Raw genomic sequence first — 21,479 nt, 5'->3', positions numbered from 1 at the left:
TACAAAAACATATTTCTGTCTCCCAATTAACTCGTATTAGTCATGATCTACCAATTCTTTGAAGCTCAGCTTCTTAGACTAGACGGTAGACGTTTGCAAATATCGCCCACGCCCTGAAGAAATATTGTTGGCATACTTACTAGATGGGGAATTACACGTGTTTGGTTTTCGTTTATTGTATAAAATTATCAACAATTACTTTTGTATTGTAGTGTCGGTATTAATTTTGGATGTTTTTGATCTGTAACTCTTTGTTTTCTTGATCTGAATATAAACAGATTGCTAGTAATCTTTGTTTAATATTATTATGTTTTTGATTCTATAAATTCGGTCTTAAACTATAGACAAATCAGTCGAATGATCAGTTTTTTATGTGAACCCACTATCAGTAAAGTACTAAGCTTGATGAGGCTCAATATGAAGTCTCAAGTCTACCCACCTTGATAAAAAAATGTTAGAATCTGGAGGGCTACCTCAAATGTTCAACTTTATTGCGTTATAATTAAGTTCCATATCTATCAATAAGATTACAAGTACTAATTTTTATCTTCTTTTCCAGATTATGTAGCGGGAGGTGAACTCTTCACTCATCTATATCAAAGGGAACACTTCAGTGAAAATGAAGTACGGATATACATAGCCGAAATTATATTGGCTCTCGAGCAGCTACACAAGGTATAGTACTAATATTTCTTACTTTATTCCATGTTCTCATCTTTGAAAATCTAAGTTTTGAATAGTGTCAACTGGACTTAAATTACCCCATTTTCCCAATCCCCGATTCCCCAACAACCCTTAAATTCTTAACCCACAAAAGGCTGACATCGCACTTGTAAAGGCTCTGGTGTTTCGGGTATCTGTGGGCGGCCGTGATTGCTTACGATTAGATGATCTGTCAGCTGGTTTACAAGCTAATACCTAATGGACATTCCCGGACTGTGTTGATGATATGAGTGACTTCTATTTTTGCTTATTTATCTGGTTTCCTTTAACAAACAGGATAATACCGTCTAAAAATCTAACATCACGTATAAAACTGCAGCTTAATTAGCACACCATACAGTTTCCCACAATCGTCACGTTTTTTTATCAATGCAACTTCACATTCGTATAACATTAATCATTGGTGGCAACTTTTTGTTGACTTCACAAAGAAATATGCACTCGAAACACCTGGATAAAGGTCTAAAAAGGATCGTATTGAATCATAACAGTTCAGGTTGTATAGGTCAAATGCCTTGCTTCATAATTTACATAAAAGTTTATCTGTTTGGAATGCAGTTGTAATAACAGATCTAGTTTTCTGATTATACAATTTTATGTGACAAAGAAAAGCCTATGTTGGCTTAGATCTTTGTGAAATTCCATGTCGTTGGGATCAAGTCTTTAGTTTTATTTGTGTGGATGTTTGTTTTGGTGATTACTACTCGATCATGCTAAAACTAAACTACTAAACAGGTTCTGATACGATTTTGCTCATCAGCTTAGGTTTTATTTTACTTATGGACTCGGAATCCATCGTACTATACTTCTTTTCCAAGGCCGATACCTCAGAAGCAGGAGAAGGAACGGGGTGGTTTTTAATCAGTAAGAGTCTGACACTCCCTCTCGCCTCGCCCAAGGCGGGAGAAGTCATTGGATGACTTTCCCCCCTCAATAAAAAGACCAATACCTCACTATGACTTTTGTTAACTGTATGCTAAATTTTTTTTTTTTTCTCCCAGCTCGGTATTATTTACCGCGACATCAAGTTGGAGAACATACTCCTGGACGCGGAAGGTCACATAGTGCTGACGGACTTTGGCCTGTCCAAGGAGTTCTGTGGTGGTGAAAGCAGAGCGTACTCCTTCTGCGGCACCATCGAGTATATGGCGCCCGAGGTGGTCAGGAGCGGCAGTCAGGGTCACGATATTGTAAGTACCACGTTTCTTATAACTATTCTCTGTTTTTGCTTGAAGAATTTAGTGGTCGAAGTTTAAATATTCGGATTATGAGTGAATACGGCATATTGTTGCAGATAGATTTTAATAAGACAGTTACAATTTGTCTTCTCTTCTAATAATATCTTCTGATTTATTTCGTTGCGGGATCCAAGACAGTTATTCATGTCCCTGGGACGCGCTGGACTTCAATGTTCCGGTGTTTTCATGGTTGTATTTACTGTAGATCCTGGCTTACAGGAGTTGCAGCGGTATTATGGGTTGTGGCTGGCTTGTCCCAACCATAAATAGTTGTAATATGTAATAGCATACACTCTTTTAAAAGCGAAATGTTTTGCGGTAAAGTGCGTCGTTCTCACAGCAGTTTTGTCTGCAATACAATCAGACATTACTCCTTCATTAATAAGTAATTAATCAGATTTATAAACACCTTGTAATGAACATTTAATAATATAATTTCTCTTCACATAGTAATATTAACAAGTGCTTTATATAAGTGTTTTTGTATAGTTTTGCGTGCGGCAAAGAAGCATGGTGTGATTTCTATCATATCATGGTGTTGAGTGGGAAACCTTGTCGCAGTCACGAATGTGAAAACGTTGACCTTATTTTACGGAGCTTTTTTTCAATTTTTATTATTATATTTTCTATAACTTATTTAAAACCAATCGTTGCCGCATACTAGGATTTTCTCCTATGTCGTGTTTATTCACATACAATAAACTATTTCATCAGTCATTAAGAATAACCATTGATTTTTAAGCCTTTATGGATTTTGCCCAATGTTACATTGTAATGGAGTTATAGCGACATGATACACTACTAAAGAAAAATAAAATTCATAAAAATAAGCGTATCTATCTTTGTCTCTTTCCAAATCTAATCCTTCGAGGAATAAACCATTCGAATATTATGTTATATATTATATACGTATTAACCCAAAATCCCCATTAACCTAACCCACTTTAATAACTTATTATTGACTTTAAACTCTATAACAAAGACTAAGTCAACATAAAGGCATAGTATTACCCAACCATATCGCAATATATTGACAAACGGTCGCAGATACGATTCGTGATTCATCCATTTATCTGCTTAAGGCTTTATAATGCTTGATTAGACTGATATTCCCTTAAGGGATCAGTATAGTAGTACTTACTTATACATATTTATGTAGATTGTACTCTCTTTTGTTTAGCTTTTAAGATAATCTTATTCACGGTATTGCCTGGTCTTTTATCAAATGTGTAGACTGTAGTCTCTTAATTGGCTTTTATAATACATACCCACAGGAAGATTAGCGGTACTAACAAATATAAGTGAAAATAAGAGACAATAATTAAATACTTAAAGCAATGATTAAATAACAATTTTCGCATTGTAACAAGCGATGTCAACAATAAATTCGAGTCAGCTGTTCTTCAACGAAAACGAATAGACTCTGTAGAAAGTATACAACGCATTCTTTATACCACCTGTGTGTGTGCACATGGTATTGTGGACTTTATTTCAAAGTTAATAGAGATGGTTTTGCCTTATGTGGTGTTGAATCAAATGATAGTACGTGTGAATTGGTTGATTGCTCGCAATTATATGCTACTTTTGTTTTACGGTCGGTTGTTCTGTGTTTGTCGTTATATACATGGTTTTATATTATGTATTGTCAAGATATTTTTATAATTTTAATGAAATTTTTTATCTAGCACTTAGCAACAGAGATAAACAAATTAAAAAATAAATTTGTAATTTAATATTCCGACAAATTAAACATTCTAAATTTTCATTTTAAATCGTCTACACAAAAAGGAAGGTTCTCCATAATTATGACGTATCTCTAAAAACAATTAGTTTTAATTTTAATTAATTTAAATACAACTACGACTACAAAGTTACAAACAAAACACGAATATACCTGTCTTTGTCTAAATTGTAACACATTCGCTATGTCTATCTCTTTCCTAAGACCGTGACCTACATGGTGATTGCGATGTTGTGCTAATTCGGGTACTGTGTCTAAGAACATAGTGCTAATGTAACATAACATAATATAACATTACATTACATACTCCCTTTTAAAAAGGTGGGTAACGCATTTGTAACTCCATTTGATCTGGTGTTGCGTCTGCGCTTATAATCAGGCTCCCAATCCCATAAGAAATAATCAAAGAAGGAAAATAATGCAGTTAAGAAAGTAGAAACATTATTTATTCAAGAGTCATGTCATAAGGATTTTGGAATAGATGTAAGATTGTGAAATTCTAAAAAGTGCTATTAAATGGTCATTAAAGCTTTGACTTAACAGGAAAACTAAATACATTACAGTTCATTTATTTTGTTTATGTATTTTATACCTTTATTATCAAGCAAATGCCGTCCACAGAGACTAGCATAAATATTAATATATACAGTTGATTTTAGTATATAAACTAAGCCTATGTTAGTTAGTATTGAGTAAAAGTGACTAATATAAGTACTTTGTTTTACAAAAATATTATTAACTTGTAAGTACTCGTTACTCTAAGTCAAAATTTTCTTTCCATAAACTTTTCTATTGCAAAACTTCCATCGTTATTCGGTATACCCATTCAGGTAGTTCTCACCATAATAACACAAAAGCTATGTAGCTTATTGTCAAAAGATTTCTATGAGTAACTTTCACTGTTTTTTAAATGTAATGCTTCCATGTCTTTTTGTTAAGTTGAGTACCTTCGGTTTTTTATGGTGTTATGGCTTCTCTGTATTGGTTTGCCGTGACAAGACAGACTTTGCGTCACCATCGGTTGTATATTATATTGAAATATATTGCCATTCATTCTTAAAAGTAATTGCTTAGTGTAGGAAACTGGTAATTTTAACTGTGTTCCATGATTGGAAAAATGTATCAGAGAAATTGTAAACATATTTTTTTTTTTAAAAGAGTAACGAGTGGAGTTTCTTGTTCATTCTGCGAATGGAGATTAGAATCTTTGGAAAGAGCGCCTAGCTTGACTGACAGACAAACTGACAGACTATTATATTTTTCATTATTTGTTGACATTTCAAAAGTACCTATTTATGGTTTAATTGGAATAAATGGTTTGACTTTGACATGTTAAAAAATACCAGATTCCTTGAATCTAATAACCAAATTAATACTTAGTTTGTTATTTTAAGAATCTTCTGTGATGTGTTCGGCAGTAGCTCTTATGATCATTACGCCAACCAGGCAGTCTCGTTACTCTACAATATATTTTAAAATATCTAATAATACATCTAGTACATATTATGTTGGTCTAGTCACGAGTTTAATATTTTTAGAAAGCAACCATTTTGTTTACAACAGTAAATTATTTTGGCAAACGAAAATTTCTATGACTGAATTATTTATTTAAATAAATTCTGTTTCTGTTTGTATGCAGTTTTGTGTGTTTAAATAATTATAGTAGTAATTTTATAATATTGCGAATAAAATTGATACAAAAATACATATATATTCACCGAATTATTACTTTTTCACGAACTTACTTGATTGTTTCTTTAAATCATGAAACAAATCTTTAAATATTACTTAAAACACACTAACTTCTTTTAAACTTAAAGTATTCAACACAAGCCAAAAGTAAAATTGAATTCGTATCCCAAATTGCTTAGATCTGGTATTTGGAAGAGTGCCCAACTGATGGCTGATGATAGGCTTCCTTCCTACAGTATACACTACCTATTTGAAGGATACATGTTGTGGTTTGGTGACACATGTGACCGGATTTTGGTAGATGCCCTGGTTTTGAAATGGAGGTATATTTGTTATTTTTTGGAAGTAGTCTCGAAAGAAGAGGAAAGGCTGCTGTTTCGGTTCTTTTATTTCGTTTTAGTGTGAGATTTGATTAAATGTTCCATAAGAAGTAACTTCTTTATTTCTTAGGCATCAGTATTTAAGATCACGTAAATGATGTTGTGGGGATCGGTGAAAACCGCATTTAGTATTCAAAAAACTATTTCTAAATACGAAAAGAAAAGAAAGAACAATTAGGTACAAAGTAACAGAAAACTAATTACAATTTGTAGTAAAAACTAAATGAATTGTAAATGAGGAAGAGTATGCCTAGGTTACATGTCCTTGCTTCCAATGCCAGTGGCGTTAGGTTAATGGTACATAGTAAATACAACCGTAGGTATATAGAGGGTGGCTTATAATGGTATTGACTAGTATTGTTTATGTGGAGATTGATGTGATCGCGTCGTGTGAATATGAGCCTCTAGCATGGCTTGAAATTCCTCGAGTTCCTCGTCAAACAGTTACGTGTGTAAGCCGATAACATAATAATTTATTTAGTATGTCTCACGAAAGTTTTAATAAATTTAGTGTTTTTTGTAAGACTGGAAAATGATCAAATGATTTCACTCATCCCGGTGATATTTGAGTGTCAGACTCTTACTGAAACTTCTTCTAACTCCTCCGGGTTATGGTTGCGGTATGAGGTGACCTTATCCACATCCCCAGTCCTTTCGCGGCTGGTCTATGAACTAATCAAATGTAAAGTCTCATACAAAGATTGGAAGTGATTACAAATGAATGTATTCTATTCTACCTTCCCAGATGAAATGTTATTATCTATCTTTAGTACTCACAATATCAATCCAGTCTTTCATCACCTTCCAATACACGACTATCCAAACCAAACACCATTATAATGTAATCCATAATTATCACCTATTAAACACGCGTTATCCGTTATCAAAAATTATCTTAACCACTACTTAACGAGTTGAACAAAAATCGTATGAAAGATAGCTACTTCCTCGCGGTTTCACCCGTTCTGCTTGGTTCCTATTGATCATAGCGTGATGTTTTATAGCCTATAGCCTTCCTCAATAAATGCACTATTCAACACAAAAAGAATTATTCAAATCGGACTAGTAGTTCCGGAGGTTAGTGCGTTCAGACAAACAAACAAACAATCAAACAGACTCTTTAGCTTTATAATATTAGTATAGATGTAACTGACCTATTTGCGAAGTAATCGTTGCCGACCTGTTTAGCTATCGCGTCTGATAAGCTCATGTTCAATTTTTTTATGTTCAATGTTTTTATAATAAACATTTTGTCATAAGCCAGGGAGCATTCACCCCGATTAAAAAAAAGAGATTAAATGTTATGTTGTGCTAGATCTGTGTTGAACTGCCTGGCTTGGAACTAAGTGGTCACAAGCTGCGACGGTAGAACTGGTCTTGGGTTTGATTCCCAGATTCAGCAAAATATTATTAGGATTTTTTGTCTGATATTGTGCCATGTTTATTGTGCAATTGGTCTCACATAAATGGGACTCATAACTTAACTAGTTAAAAGACAGTTTTATAATGAAAATGCGCTTCTCTCTGCCTAGTGCCTATGCCGTTTCGGGATATATAACATGCGATGCTATGTTACTTCCTAGAAACATAGTAATGACTATAAACATTCAATCGTAAAGCGATATATGAACTAATTACAATCTCTAAGTATATCGTTACACAATAACATTGTTAGTCACCAAGGCTGCGTACGCGCAGGCTATGGGAAACTGCACTGTTCACAATGTGGGTTCTTTACGTGTTGCTGTTTTATTTATGTTTATATTTTATTATAATTTTTTATTTTCTGGTGGTGGTATCAAGGTTAAGACTAATATCTGAAATGTCGGTATTATCGAAAAATCAATTTTCTTGCTTTTTTGTCGGTCTTTACCAATTTTCTATTACGCCAAATGACGCACATAGTATACCTACACGAAGACGCAGGTCTTTAAAAATAAACACAAAGCTTTCTTTTCACTTATAAATAGAAACACATACATATATTAAAAGCCAAACAGAAAGTAGATTCAAGTTATAAAAGTAAGTTCTATAGAATAGGGAGTCTAGATCTATTTTCAGACATATTCCAATATAATATTTTCAATCTTAATATAACTCTTGAGTTACGTACGTATAAGGTATAATATTGAAGCTCTTCGTGGAATTTCTAAGTACTTCAGGGATCGGTAAGGCTTTATAAAATTCTTTCAAACGTATGTTTATTTCTCTGTATTTTCCTACAGGTATAAGATGGCAGGACAGAATATATTACTTTAAAGCCTTATTCTTTTTGTGGGTGTCGGTCGTAAGAACTGATTAAGGGGTTACTTATTTAACCTGGCACCAACGTTGGATCTAGGCTCTTACTCTTCAAACCAATCTCAATGCAATTTCAAGAATTATACCCAACCATAACTGTTAAAATAGCATTCAAAGTACGGAATATAAAGCCAAACTCTTAGTTCATCCAATATCCACGCAATACGGATGCAACCGGCGCTAGTGTTGTAACTCAAGAGTACGACATTTTATAATATCAATGTCGATCGATCGGAATTGAATGCCCACTGAACCTATTGGGACCGCGATCACCAATCTGTCAAGCGCTGATAATATGGCAAAATGCTATGCGGAGGAGGCACATATTCCACCAGTGGAAATTACAGGCCATTGATAGAAGGTAGGCTAGCTAGTTTAAATCCCTGTTATCCAACAAGTAAAAAAAATAAGATTTATGGCAACAAAATGTAGCCTCGCCTGATTCACAGACAGGACAATGACACTTTTTGATAAATAATTCATAACAGGTAACATATTCGTGTTGGTGTTATTTTTAGATCTGTGTACTGAAACTAATTTAACCTCGTCAACTTAATTAAAAGTAATATCATAATAAACATATATGGACACAAACGTGTGTTCCTAGAAGTGTTTTGGTTACATAAAACCAATCACGTATTAGTATGAACAGAGATCCGAAAATAGGAAGTTGATAAGTGATCAAAATATCACTCATGACGTAATCATCTCTCACTACAAGCAAATCAAACTACCACCAATGATGTTTAATTTAGATAACCAGATAAAGACAAATCTCATTGGCTTGATAACAAAACTACAATCCGTTGCTATGCAATCTCATATCTATCTCACTTCAAAACGTACAAGATAATCTCGTAGACAATATCTCGAAACATGAACTAAAATGGTCAAGCACAATGCTTTGTTATTACACTTGAAGTATTTTTTTCTGCCACACTCCTAAGTAGGCAATGGATGACAAATACAGAAGGCATGCGATTCAACCGTAAGGAAACGTCATTGACCGATCCTACGGTATCCGTGCTAAAATAACTAGAAAAAACACAACACGACCTACTGTCGAACACATAGAGTTCAATATCCATCGATCTTTCATTAAGGAACACTTAAAAACTCCGACGATCATATATGGTAACAATGCCGAAATGAAACTGACAAATGAAATTGAACCTTAATTGTTTTAAGTGAAGTTTTATTTTACCACTAGCTTAATTGGTAGTTAATAAAAAATGGAATTATCGATACTAATGAGTCCTTTGTTCGTGTAAATTAGTGTATTTATAAACATAACAATTGGGTTGTTTAATGGAACCAAATTCTGCAAGTAATTTAATGCTTTCGACATACAGTCGAGTACAGCGACTATTTTAAATTTAAACATAAGGAGACAGATAAAGAAAAAAATGTATATTGTAATTACAATACTACCGAAAGAAATCTATAGAGACCCATCCAATGCATTAAAAACTCATGTTAAAGAGAAAAGAGCTAAATTATAAGTTGTATACACCAAGCTAACTGTAAAACCAATAGGAATTTGGCAATGGCCACGCCTTTAAATGTGACTTCTAATTATACGGTTGAAGCAAAAGAAAGCTTATCCGTAACTGGAAATCGACCACTACCTTTGTAAGGTAAATTAATAGATGTCGTTGAACAGATTGTTTTTCTACTTCAACGGATTAGTATTTTGTTGTAGGGGATTGGCCACTTAATACATTAAATCTTGTTTAATTGTATTTACATTGTCAAATAAGTAAACCTTACTGGTATCAAATGCTATTCAAAATAACACGTGAATATAAACACAAGGGTCTGCATAGAATCATATTATCTTAATACAGATGCATTCCAACAGGTTTATATACCAATAGAGAATTTCCATGGCAACAGCAACAAAATCTATAAGCACGAAACCACAATTGAGCACAAATATATAATAACGAACACAGATAACTATAAAACCCTAGTGAATGAGCTTCCAGCCGCTACACCTTACGCCTGTACCCACGTAAATTTTCAAGTTTATTAATGTGTCACCTTCGGGACTCTTGCGCACGTTAAAATAGAGCGGGACGCTATTATTAGCGCATAACTGTGTGAGTGAGACAGGAGTATGTGTTATCGGTGTCTGGCGGAATGGCATGTAGCTGATTGTTTTCTATTTATCTTTGTTATTGATGTCTCGATGTACTGGATTACGGTCGGCGCATACGCATGGCCTATTTCTATTGGATTTCTTCTTGTATTTTTGTAAGACATTGAAGAATCATGATTTTAGCTCCATGAGAAGCATAAAATTGATGATGTCAATGAAAAATATGGTGTTTGTTGACCTACAAACATAAATGTTGAAGATAATAGATAGTTCCTGTAATCAAAAATAAAAGCAACAATACTGACTACAAGAGAAACAAGTAAAGTAGCCATACTAGTTCGGCTATCTCCGCCAATTCCGGATTTAGCCGAAGGCTTTCTCAAAACCGTTGCATAATGTTACCCAGCATAATAGTTTCCTTACAGCAAATTAATTGTTTTACTACCTAGCCTCTGGTTAATACACTTTCAGAAAGTACACGAAATATGTAGCAAAATTGAAGAGAAAGTATGGTAATTATGGTTTTAAAATCGTTTGGCAGATGATCGCAGAATAATAGTGCTTAGAATGTAAACATGGTATGGTTAAATACATACACATATTATCGAAAACATAGCATTCATCTCGTACCACGTTGTTAGTTTAATTGTTACTGAGGAAGAGCCTATTGCTACTGTGACTCCAATATAGGAATTTGGGACTCTGAAATATTTTGGTCAAGCGTGGAAATAGAACTAAGATCTTGTAGTCGATAGTCTCCCAAGTAAACTAGTCAAAAATATTAATGATAATATCCAAGATGATGACGATGATTTGCAAAATACTACTACTGTTACAACTAAACCAGCTACTCATATTATCACTGACCTACATACCCACTGTATACTTATTCAAATCTTATTCCAAGTTATAAAAAAAAAGGAAAATTCACGAGCCCCAATAAATCAATCATATTCATTCGTCCTTGTTTCGTCCATAAGGTTATTTTTACACAGCTCACATCTTATTTGCGTGGACTAAATTCACTTAAGTTATGCCCATACGATTTGAAAAGGCCTTGATTACATGGTAATCATTGGTCCCGTTAAGACTGGATGGCAAGCTTAGCTAGATTGATAAGGCTTCTTGTTAGCATCATTATTCGTTTTATGTATAGGCAAGTTGTTCGTAACAGTATTTTTTCGCATATCATCATACTCAATTGAGGTTTCTCTTAGCTTAAATGTATGGTCTCTAGAATATAGTTAATATTATCTTCAGGGCTAGAGATTTCATAGATACACAATTTGTTAATTTCAATGATATTGCATAACAATATACAACTTTAAGTATTTGTCCAATACCAACAACAGTTTGGCTCGTTTAAAGGGACCAAAACAGAACAAATAGTTAGCTTAATCCCATTCGTTTAACTTTATTAATATGCCTGTATTGTTAACAAAATAAAGCGCCAATTATTTCAATACACAGCCCATTTATTACCGTACTGTAGTCTGGCCCACATTGTGGTGCATTTGCACAACATTTCGCACAAAATGATTCACAATTTCCAATTAACGTAATCATCACGTAATTTGTATGTAAACTTAACGAGACAATGGCAGTACACAATTTTAATGCAGTACGTGTTTATGAAGTATATGTTGATGTAGAATTGATAGATCTTGTTTAGTAATAAAATGGTGAATCTTCACCATTTTGTGGAATCATTCCCTAAAGCAACGAACTAAGTGGATGGATATTCCAAGATTTCCCAGAAAGTGACTTCAATGTAGGTGAAGTTGATTACGTAAAATTGCCCTCTAATAATGTAAGGGTGACATCTCCCGAATCAAAGTATAGGGCAAATAAATTATAGCTTCTCATATAGGCCAATATATCACGGCACATTTTTATGAAATCGAATCAGTACTGTTTACCGTGCTGGTTTTCGGAACGCAACCTAAATATTTGATGCAGGGCAAGCTGTTAGTCATACCAAATTATAATATTTGTTATGGCACATTACTAATGGTTATAATTCATACTATCGCTCTATTCAATCTACAGTTATTCGTTACTCGACCCAAATTATGTAGTAATCCGAATTTAACAATCGCAAAGTAGACTTAATTTACTTTAATGCATTCAGAATCACGATCAGTATGAATCAGATCATATTTCAGTGCCAAAAGGCATTGCGGCGAATTACCTTAAAAACTCACACCGTTTTAAAGTACATTCGAAAGGAATAATGAAACTCATTAAATAAACAGAAAAAGAAAACATGACGCAGATAAGCCGGGTATCATGTGAAATGTGCCACCAAAACCGGCGCGAGCGCAATATTCAAAATGGCTGCCGCTGTATGTGGGTCACGGCAATCGGTGCCTCGGTGGCTGCTCTTACGAATTTTTTAAACCCGAAACCAATTTGACTTTACTATGCAATGTTTTACTTAGTTCTATGTTGAGTGTTTTATGTTTGAATGATATTTAGTTTAACTGTGATGAAAATCTTCGCGCCCTTGAACGCGAATAACGGTGTTTCCGAATTGAATATTCCTTAAAATTAACAAACAAATAAATGAGGCCTCAGACATGTTTAGTTAAAAAAAAACTTTACAAGTTAGCCAGTCACCGTTTATCGTAATTATGGTTTCAATGTCGTATCATATCCTTGTATAAAAACTCGGCCTTGACTTTATAAATATACAAAAACATAACGGAACATTTGACATGAATCTAGACAAATAGTTTTAAGAAACAGTTGTTTATGAGCCGAAGGACAATAACTTTGTAAAACCGGAGAAACGTCGAGACCAAACGGTGCGACAGACGAATTTGAATGAGGTTATAAAATTTGAAATGAGATTCTAGCTATGAGCAAATTAATGACTCTTCGCAGACCTCTGTTTCTTCTCAGATTAGGAAATGACGACCTTATTTAACTTAAAACATGAACATATTTAGTGCTCAAACAGGATTATTATATTCCAGTTCTGGTATTATTTGCTCTAATATACTAACCTTCAAAATTATTTAGTCTTGAACTTCGAATTTCCATCCGTTTCGTCTGTCAGCTGTTCCACCTGTTCCTTTGGGTGTGATCTACTTCTAACGCCTAGATTACTAGTGCCAAGAATATTCGAAACTATCATACTACAGTTTACTACCCACTAAACTATGAACTAAAACTATGGCAATAATATGCCGGTAAATCAATGATAGTGATGAAGACTTAAAGGGTATTAGTAGTAAAGTACCTTTGTAGAACTTTCTAATTGGTAATGATCCATTAAAATGAAATCAATTGGCAGCGCTTGACCAAATCTAACTTCAATTTGTTGACAAAACCAGAGAAGCTACTAATGGCTACAAAAATCCACGTCCATGTCATGCGATATTGTAATAAGTTTCTTTAAAGTTCATTGTCATTGAAGGTCAGGATTGCATGGACTTTAGTCCTTTACTGTGCTTCTCGACCATTTGAACGTTCAGTCAGCGTGACTTGCAAGATTTGCTACTTCAAATTTTGCTGTGCCCACCATTACTTCGAAGATTGCCACAATCAGTATTAGATTTTAAAGATCGTATGTTTCAAGATGGTTTGAAACTTTGAAGTAATTACAAAATCTGACATGGTTTGAGGAAAACAAGACGTTATATAAACCAAATCAATGAATGTTTTATGTGTCTTGAAAACAGTCTCGCAAACTTATTTAATCATCATAAAGTCTAAGCTTAATGTTGGCTTGAATTTTAACAGCTTCAATGTATTCGAGAGGGAAAGTTGCATGCTTGCAGTAGTTGCTTAAGTTCCACTGTTTCATGTTCATCTTATAACTTGACTCGTTCATTTAATATTATGAGTACTATAAGTTCCCTATCAAATGTTTCACCCCCAGCCTTATCTTGTCCAAATAAGTTTATTTCGCTTTTACCCACACATTCTATCTCACCAACAAGCCTTGAGCTGATATTTTATTCACATTAATTACCATTGTAAATACAAACTTTCTCGGAATATACCATTACATTAACGAGACTGAGTTCCAATTCACTTTTTTCAGTTCCGTAAGCCATGCATGCGAAATTGCGGAGGAAAATTCACAACTCCATTTCACCAGCACAATTCTGTTAATAGGCATGTTTAACAGCATGTTTTATAGTTCGCCACTCGTATATTTGGCAAACAATGGAAACCAATCATGGACCAAGAATGTCCCAATTCAATTTTCTCCAATCCCAGGTCGCATTACATATAAATAAAATGGACGCACGTAAACAAGTCAGTCGGTACTTCGATTATATTATTTACCGCATCATTATTGTATTCAACGTTGGCCAACGCACGTACTGATGATGTATATTTTATATACTGTTACCAAACAAGTCTATTGGGTCTCAACTCAACGGTTCGCGAATTCCTTTCCAAGAGAAGTGAAAGCCGTCCAAATAATACGCTTATCAGACCGGAACGTTTTTCGTCATGTACTTCATTGACACTCGCAGCCTCCCCTCTCTAAGATGTAGTCAATGAATATTATTATTGCATAAAGCTAATTTTATAATGATTTATTTTTGCACTACCACCCGGTCAACTGCTCTCTCCCAAAGACGCGTGCGGAATGAGGTCGCCGCGTTCCAATTTTAAATTTTGATTGTCAGTACGAGGTTTTAATACCTAGAACTTTCACTGCCATTTTTTGCTTTTTTCTGAGCTGTTAGGAACGTTCAGAGTAAGGTCTAAAACTTCCGGTTCTAGTTCCGGCTAGACTTCAATTTCGACTTTGCTTGTTCCGAACGTTGCTATCTAAACGAGTTCTTTTTTAAACTTGATTTATTCTTGTTTCGCTTATCTGCATTATTGGACTGTTGGTATCAATCTCCAGCGAGTTAAGTTGCATAACACTCTACTTTAACTACTAGTCTACAAACCGTCGCTTATGACTCGTAAAATATTAAGATGCGTTTAGGAAGTCTTAGCATTAACTAAGACATTTATGTGCATGTGTTTTGCATAGCTAATCAATTTTCTACCCCATGTATGTTCTAAGTATCGTCCTGCATCTCCCACATTACAAGAACCCGCTTATCTGGTCACCAGCAGTAACCCAAATGACACATTCGCGGTCCTGTTATTACTCCGGTATCGCATCGGTCCAATTATAAATAGAGACTGATAAGTTCCGTTACTCGTGCGACCTCCATCCCTCTCGCACTCCCACAAAAATCTCAACGCAAAGAACGAGACGGAAATATAAACGAACCTGTCTCGGTGGATTCGCGTGCCACGGCTCGGGTTTCCCCGTATCACGAGGCCACTTTCCTTCGGCGACATGCGAATTGATTGCTTTATGATACTCGATCTTAATTTCTTTGGATTTAAAGTTGAGAATCTTGTGATAGTTGTTCAAAGGGTGTTTATGGAACCCCGTCTTGACATTGCCAATTTACGATACCGCCCTTTCTTTGAACAGATAATGTGTCGTTTAAGTTTATAGCATGAGTTTATTGGAATTTTAATCAAGTATGTTTTAGTGTGACATTGCACGCATGTTATTGACCCTGGGAACATAGGATAAACGAATATTTTCATGTCTACTACATGTAATAGGTTCTCCAACCTGCCATTACCGTTATATTTTTCTCCTAATTCATTTTGATGCTTTTTTAATAATTCTGCCGTAGCACGGGATCGCGTTCGCCCAGAGAATTCGTTGAATATGATTGATGTTTTTTTATTACTTTTAGGGATTATCTGAAAACTTATCTATTTAATCTTTCCATAATACTTAATTCGATTTCAGCTAACCACTGATCATTTCATTAATGCATAATCTAAAATATTCACTGCAGTGTTGACCTCCAATAGATTATTACAATTTATTATTTAATTATCGTCTTATCGTTTACTTTATTGACATTAAAATATTATTTACTTTACTATAGAAACGTTGAGATTGGTTTATTTAGTTATTTCTTCGACATAATATCTTCACCTCGCTAAGCCTCCATGGGATTCTTGTTAGCATTATTTGGTTAAATTAATTCTCAGCCTCTAATTAACCATTTCACGATAACGAGGCCAATCGCTAATCGCAAGTTGGAATTCATCACAGTTTCTGTTCATTTGATGTTAAAATACTTATTCATCCGTGTTATTGCTTGGTAACAATCGCAGAACAGTAAGGTCGAAACTATTCGTGTCATACAGATTGCCATCGTTTCCGTCTTCGACTGATTTGAATTCAATGCGTCCTCCATTTGTTTATTGTTCTTCGTCATAATCTTGACCTGTAGCTTACGCTTCTATTACAACATTCATCATACCTTGGAATTATTATACTAAATTTTCATTCGCATTTCGCGTGTTTTGATGACCCATTTCTGATTTATTTACAACGTTGTCAGAATTCAGAGCAACGTGGATAAACGATGATCTGGATAGTCCGTCATCCGCTCGAAGGCGTAACATAGCGGTCCACCAACGTAACAAGAGTTTCACCGCTCTGTAACGGATGACACAAGCGGTTACGGTACCCGAGCCCGCGCGGTGGGGCGCATTCGACTTTCAAACTCACGCGCACGAAAGCCATTGCTCCAGCGCTCGGTACACGATCGGCCCGTCTTCGGCCAACATCGGAACCTTACTATTTATTCACATTATTATTTTGATCTTTATTCTATTTTTGAGACGATACATTTTCCTTTACTATCATATTCATAAATCGAAAAGTATTAAATGCGGAAATGTTGACAATGGATACTGTTAGCGAGGGTGTCTAGAGTAGAGTCGCAATTCGCTTGTAATTCATGCGAGGTACGCTCATACCGTTAGCAGTGAAAGTGCTTGGGCAAAAGTGAAACGAATGGTTTGGAGTGGCGCAACTTGCTCGAGATTGGCGTAAAGAATCGCGATCGAGGAAATGTGAGAGGTTACAGCTGGTTGGATTCTTCAACTTTTTATGCCAAACTTTTTTTTGGACTGTCAGATTTTTCTCTAGCTGGTCTAGGTTCTTTTATAGTTAGCGTTTTGTTCTTTTTAAATACCTTAACGTCGCTGTATTGCTTACTTTTATGCCGTTTTTGGTCACCTGATTCAGGATATCCGACCAGAATGTCAGGAATACGCAGAAGGTTAAAAACAGTAATCCTAGTAACCCAGTTGAAACCATACATCACCTCATTAACAACTCTCTTCTCTTAGATAATTCCCATGTTTCACTGCCTCAACCAGTACTTAATCCAATAATGTAACAAAAAGTAATAAATTCATCATTACAGCTAAGTTACGACGTTGTCTACTAACCTAATTTCACCTATCGATTGTGAACTGAGCAAGTAGCACGGATGTACCTGCGTGAGTTTCTTTCTAACCTGTCATTCATTTTTCTTTCTATACTTGGTTAATGTTAATAACTTTATCAGCTCCGTTATTCTGATTAAGATTCTGTCTGTCATCTCAGATTGGCTTATCCATCAATTTTTCTTTGATCATATCTTGGTTATTAAGTTACGGTTCCTAAATTGTAAGTTGTTATGTGGGAGTACATCATTTATCTCTACTCATCTAACTACCTATGATTAGAGCATTATTTAATCTTCTGAATAAAACCAAAAGCCCCAATCATCCCCATTACATTGACTCACAACAACTACTTCATGTTACTAAAACACGAGACGATACAATTAAGATCATATCAAAAACTAGCCCTGCTTTTCCTCGATTCCAAATTCGATCTAAATCAAATTAGGTCGTTCATCAATTCCCTGAATTATCCCTGAAAGGATCACTGCCTTCGCTTCAGTCTCTATTAATGTTATTCAAGCTTACCCTAGTTTTCTTAATACTCTCTCCGTTTTCCAAGTATTTATCGTCCTCGTGGGATGTAAACGTTTTTATTATTAGGAATTCTTTTACAACCTTGGTTTACTTACAGGAGTAAAGTAATATTTTTCTAGCAGTATCCTTTTTCTTTATCTAATCAATGGTTCTTATTTTTATACCTCTGGCCATTTGATTCTTTGCCCCCGAACTGTCATGATGGCGTTGGCAATTAAGTTATCAGAAAATGTAGCTGTTATTTTTTTTGTTTCCATAATTGTCTTGATTTTTTTTATCGTTAACAAAGGATTTATAAACATCTTCTATTTATACTTGTTTGTATAAAATTGCACAATGTTTTGTAATAACAGAGGTTTGCTGCAAGATATTAGTATCGCTATTTTTTTTATCTATTACGTCTTTGTCTATTCATTTTATCTATGGCTCGTTCATTACCATTTACTTTCTCTTCAATATGATTGGTTTTAGCGTTCTTCCTACAAATGCGTTTCATGCTATTCTATTTTTATTTATCTTTCATAATCTTTATTTAATGCATTAGTTTGTTGTTCTTATGATTGTTTAAATATAAACTAGAGTTTGGTTTCTATAAAATAACAATTTTACTTTTGGGAATTCTCATAATGTCTTAAGTTTCTTAGAATTTTGGTGAAGTTTAGAAGTTTGGAAAATACTTTCTTTTTTATTTTTGTTTATTTCCTGAGCTTTGCCCCAAATCACTCGAATCCAGACTTTCCCAATAATATTTCCTCACCCTTTTTCTTTTCCTTTCTCTAATACAGCTTGTATTTAAATGAAAATTAAAGGATATAACAATATGAATCATCTATAAGTCGAATGAGAGCGCGGCGACAGTGAAGCACGCATGCGTATCTAGGTCAGTTGGCCACAACCTCGTCGACAGGGGCCTCAGCGGTAGGTTAGCTTAATCTTGATTGTTACAAACACTGGATGGAACTGCCTCACACCCAGGTGTTCTCTGATGCTTTCTAGATATAGGAAATTAATTAATAACGGGGTCTTTTAAATTTAATTTTGGATTAACACAGACATTTTGGCGGTCTCCAAAGTTGTACTCTGTTGTGTTGGGAATGTAACCGGTAGACAACCTTAATTGTTATATTTCTGGAAGATTCTGGAAGTAAACAATATACTTATTATTTTAACACAAACATGACAAATAATAATCTAATTTTAACAGACATCAAAGTGGAATATTTCCCTCCTGTTCGTAAAATTGGTCTTTAAATAAAAATTCCAATTAACCCGTTAATTGCTGGGTGTACAAACATTTCCTTTCGTCCTTGGTTTCGTTTATATAATTTCAAGGAAATGTTTGTCTGTTATACGGAAGTTAAGGTTCTTATGTACTTTCCTATGTACGAGTATGTTGAGAGGAGATTGCGAGTCAATTTAATATTTCCACTTCAATTTGTTATACGGTTTTCCCTGATGATTTCTACATTAATGGCTTGATGTTTTCTTCGTAAGTTTGAGTCAGTATTGAGTTTTTTAACCATATGGTCTATATGCCAGTATTTTAGTAAATGCCACCTACCCTTCACAGGCCTCTAGGCAGGAGTAGGAACAGGGTGGTTTTTAGTCAGTATGAGTTTGACACTCTCGCTTCGGCCAAGGCAGGAGAAGTCAATGGATAATTTACCCCCTTAAAAAAATACTATTAATGCTACATTGTTGTTTAGATCCGTAGTCAGATTTTTAGTAGATTTTGTTCGTGTGTTTGATGTTTTGAAATGTTCATTTCGAAATCACTAAATTACAGTTAATTACACAGCCCTTGAGATTTACATACTCGACACGTGATCACCAGTATTTAGGGTTGCCAACTTTTTACAAGAATTAAAGAATATTTATGTCAGAAAAGGAAAGAAATTTTACAAAAATAAACAGTATTTTGTTTATTTATGTTTTAAAGACATATTTTTTAGTGCTTCTCGCACAACTTATCAATTTAGAATCATTTTTAACACTGTGTAGTGTTAAGCATTTTGAAAACAGTATTTTGTATACTTTATTATTGTTCAACAGTAAAAAGTATAATTTAGTGAAAAACAGTATAATACTGTTTTTAACAGTATAGTTGGGAACCCTACCGGTATTCGGCGAAAACTTATTATGTATTCGTGTCTCAATAAAGATTACACATTTTCTACTTAATAATAGCTTAAAAGAACATTATAAATAAAGAAATGAAACTCAATATTTTCACAAAGGAAATGTTTAAAAATAAATAACGTTAATTTTCACTCAGCCGCTTCAGTGGGCGTTGTCGGTTATATTTTTAGATAGCCGTGTTTGTGACAACCCTAGCACAATGCCGTCAGTTTGACGTCACTTGTCTATAGTATAGGATAGACGATAGCCTTTTGTTCCTATAGTCTTGTTTGCATATCTTCTGATACTAGCACGTAGGTCTATATTGAATAGCCTAAATTGGTACTGGTGTACCCTGTGTCCTAATTTATTGGTGTCATTATTAGGTACTGGAGGTCCTTTTATTTATTATAGAATATTTTTTGGTACAGTCAAGGACAATAGATTGTCGTCCTGTGGAGTTTGAAGTACAAAATGTGTTAATATTTGATGTCTGAAATTCTATACAATATCAAAGAGCTATTTATATTCTAAAGCTAAAGTTGTTAAATATAATTTGGATGAAGTTAGTTTTTATTTAAGATGCTGACACATTTTCGTCTGGTGACTGACTAACAAACAAATTAAAATATCGTAGTAACACGACAGACCAAGGTATTTCACTGTTATGTGAACAATGTTTTATATGGTATATAACTAATGAATATTCCGTTAACTACAACTTCTTCGAACACCTTGAATATTTAACAGGCTTTGCATAATGAGTAATGTCATAATTATTTTATAAAGTAATTATTACTGCTTATGTATATGTACACAAAATATCTAAATAATGGATAAATTGTGCTATCCTTCACACATTTATTTAATAATGATCAAAATGATAAACTCACAAAATTTTGTTAGAAAATAAATCATTAAGGTTGATTAAAATCAAGTACGCTACTAAATTGTAACATCGTATTATCCTCGTCGTTTGTACATTGTAAATGCGGCTTTAAATCGTAATGCATAAAGTAGGTAATTGTTTGTCTGGTACCCCCCGGCGCGAGGTCGCTTAAGCGGGTCACTGGGGCATCCGTAAGTGCGCTTCGCGGATTCAACCGGTCGGTCAGCCCTGAACTTGGTCTGGGATTTGCTATGTTATGTCATATATGTATATGACGTAATGCAGCGGACATTATTTTTTACGCTGTCATATTTTTAGGGAATTTTTTTTTTTTGCAAAATATTCTGTCACTTATTTTTTTTTGTGGTGGACTGTACTTGGTACTTCATAATTAAATAGAAGATTATTTATTAAAAAAAATATATTAAACATATTGTAAAATTTATCATTCATTCAATAAATCCGTTCA

General features: G+C 34.3%; 1 protein-coding gene and 1 long non-coding RNA gene across 3 annotated transcripts in view; one reads left to right on the top strand and one right to left on the bottom strand.

Moving 5' to 3' along the window:
- LOC118276808 (ribosomal protein S6 kinase alpha-5-like) overlaps positions 1 to 21,479 on the top strand; it is a 95,501-nt gene that overhangs the window by 48,935 nt on the left and 25,087 nt on the right. For both annotated transcript variants that reach the window (XM_050699681.1, XM_050699682.1), the window contains exons 5-6: positions 560 to 675; positions 1,725 to 1,913. In XM_050699681.1, coding sequence (XP_050555638.1) covers positions 560 to 675; positions 1,725 to 1,913 — 305 coding nt within the window. The remainder of the gene's footprint in view (positions 1 to 559; positions 676 to 1,724; positions 1,914 to 21,479) is intronic.
- LOC118268738 (uncharacterized) overlaps positions 1 to 21,479 on the bottom strand; it is a 242,283-nt gene that overhangs the window by 200,319 nt on the left and 20,485 nt on the right. The gene's annotated exons all lie outside the window — the stretch shown is intronic.

This window comes from Spodoptera frugiperda, chromosome 17 (assembly GCF_023101765.2).
Source record: "Spodoptera frugiperda isolate SF20-4 chromosome 17, AGI-APGP_CSIRO_Sfru_2.0, whole genome shotgun sequence".
NCBI classification, from domain to species: Eukaryota; Metazoa; Arthropoda; class Insecta; order Lepidoptera; family Noctuidae; genus Spodoptera; species Spodoptera frugiperda.
This window is presented reverse-complemented; position numbering and strand designations above follow the sequence as displayed.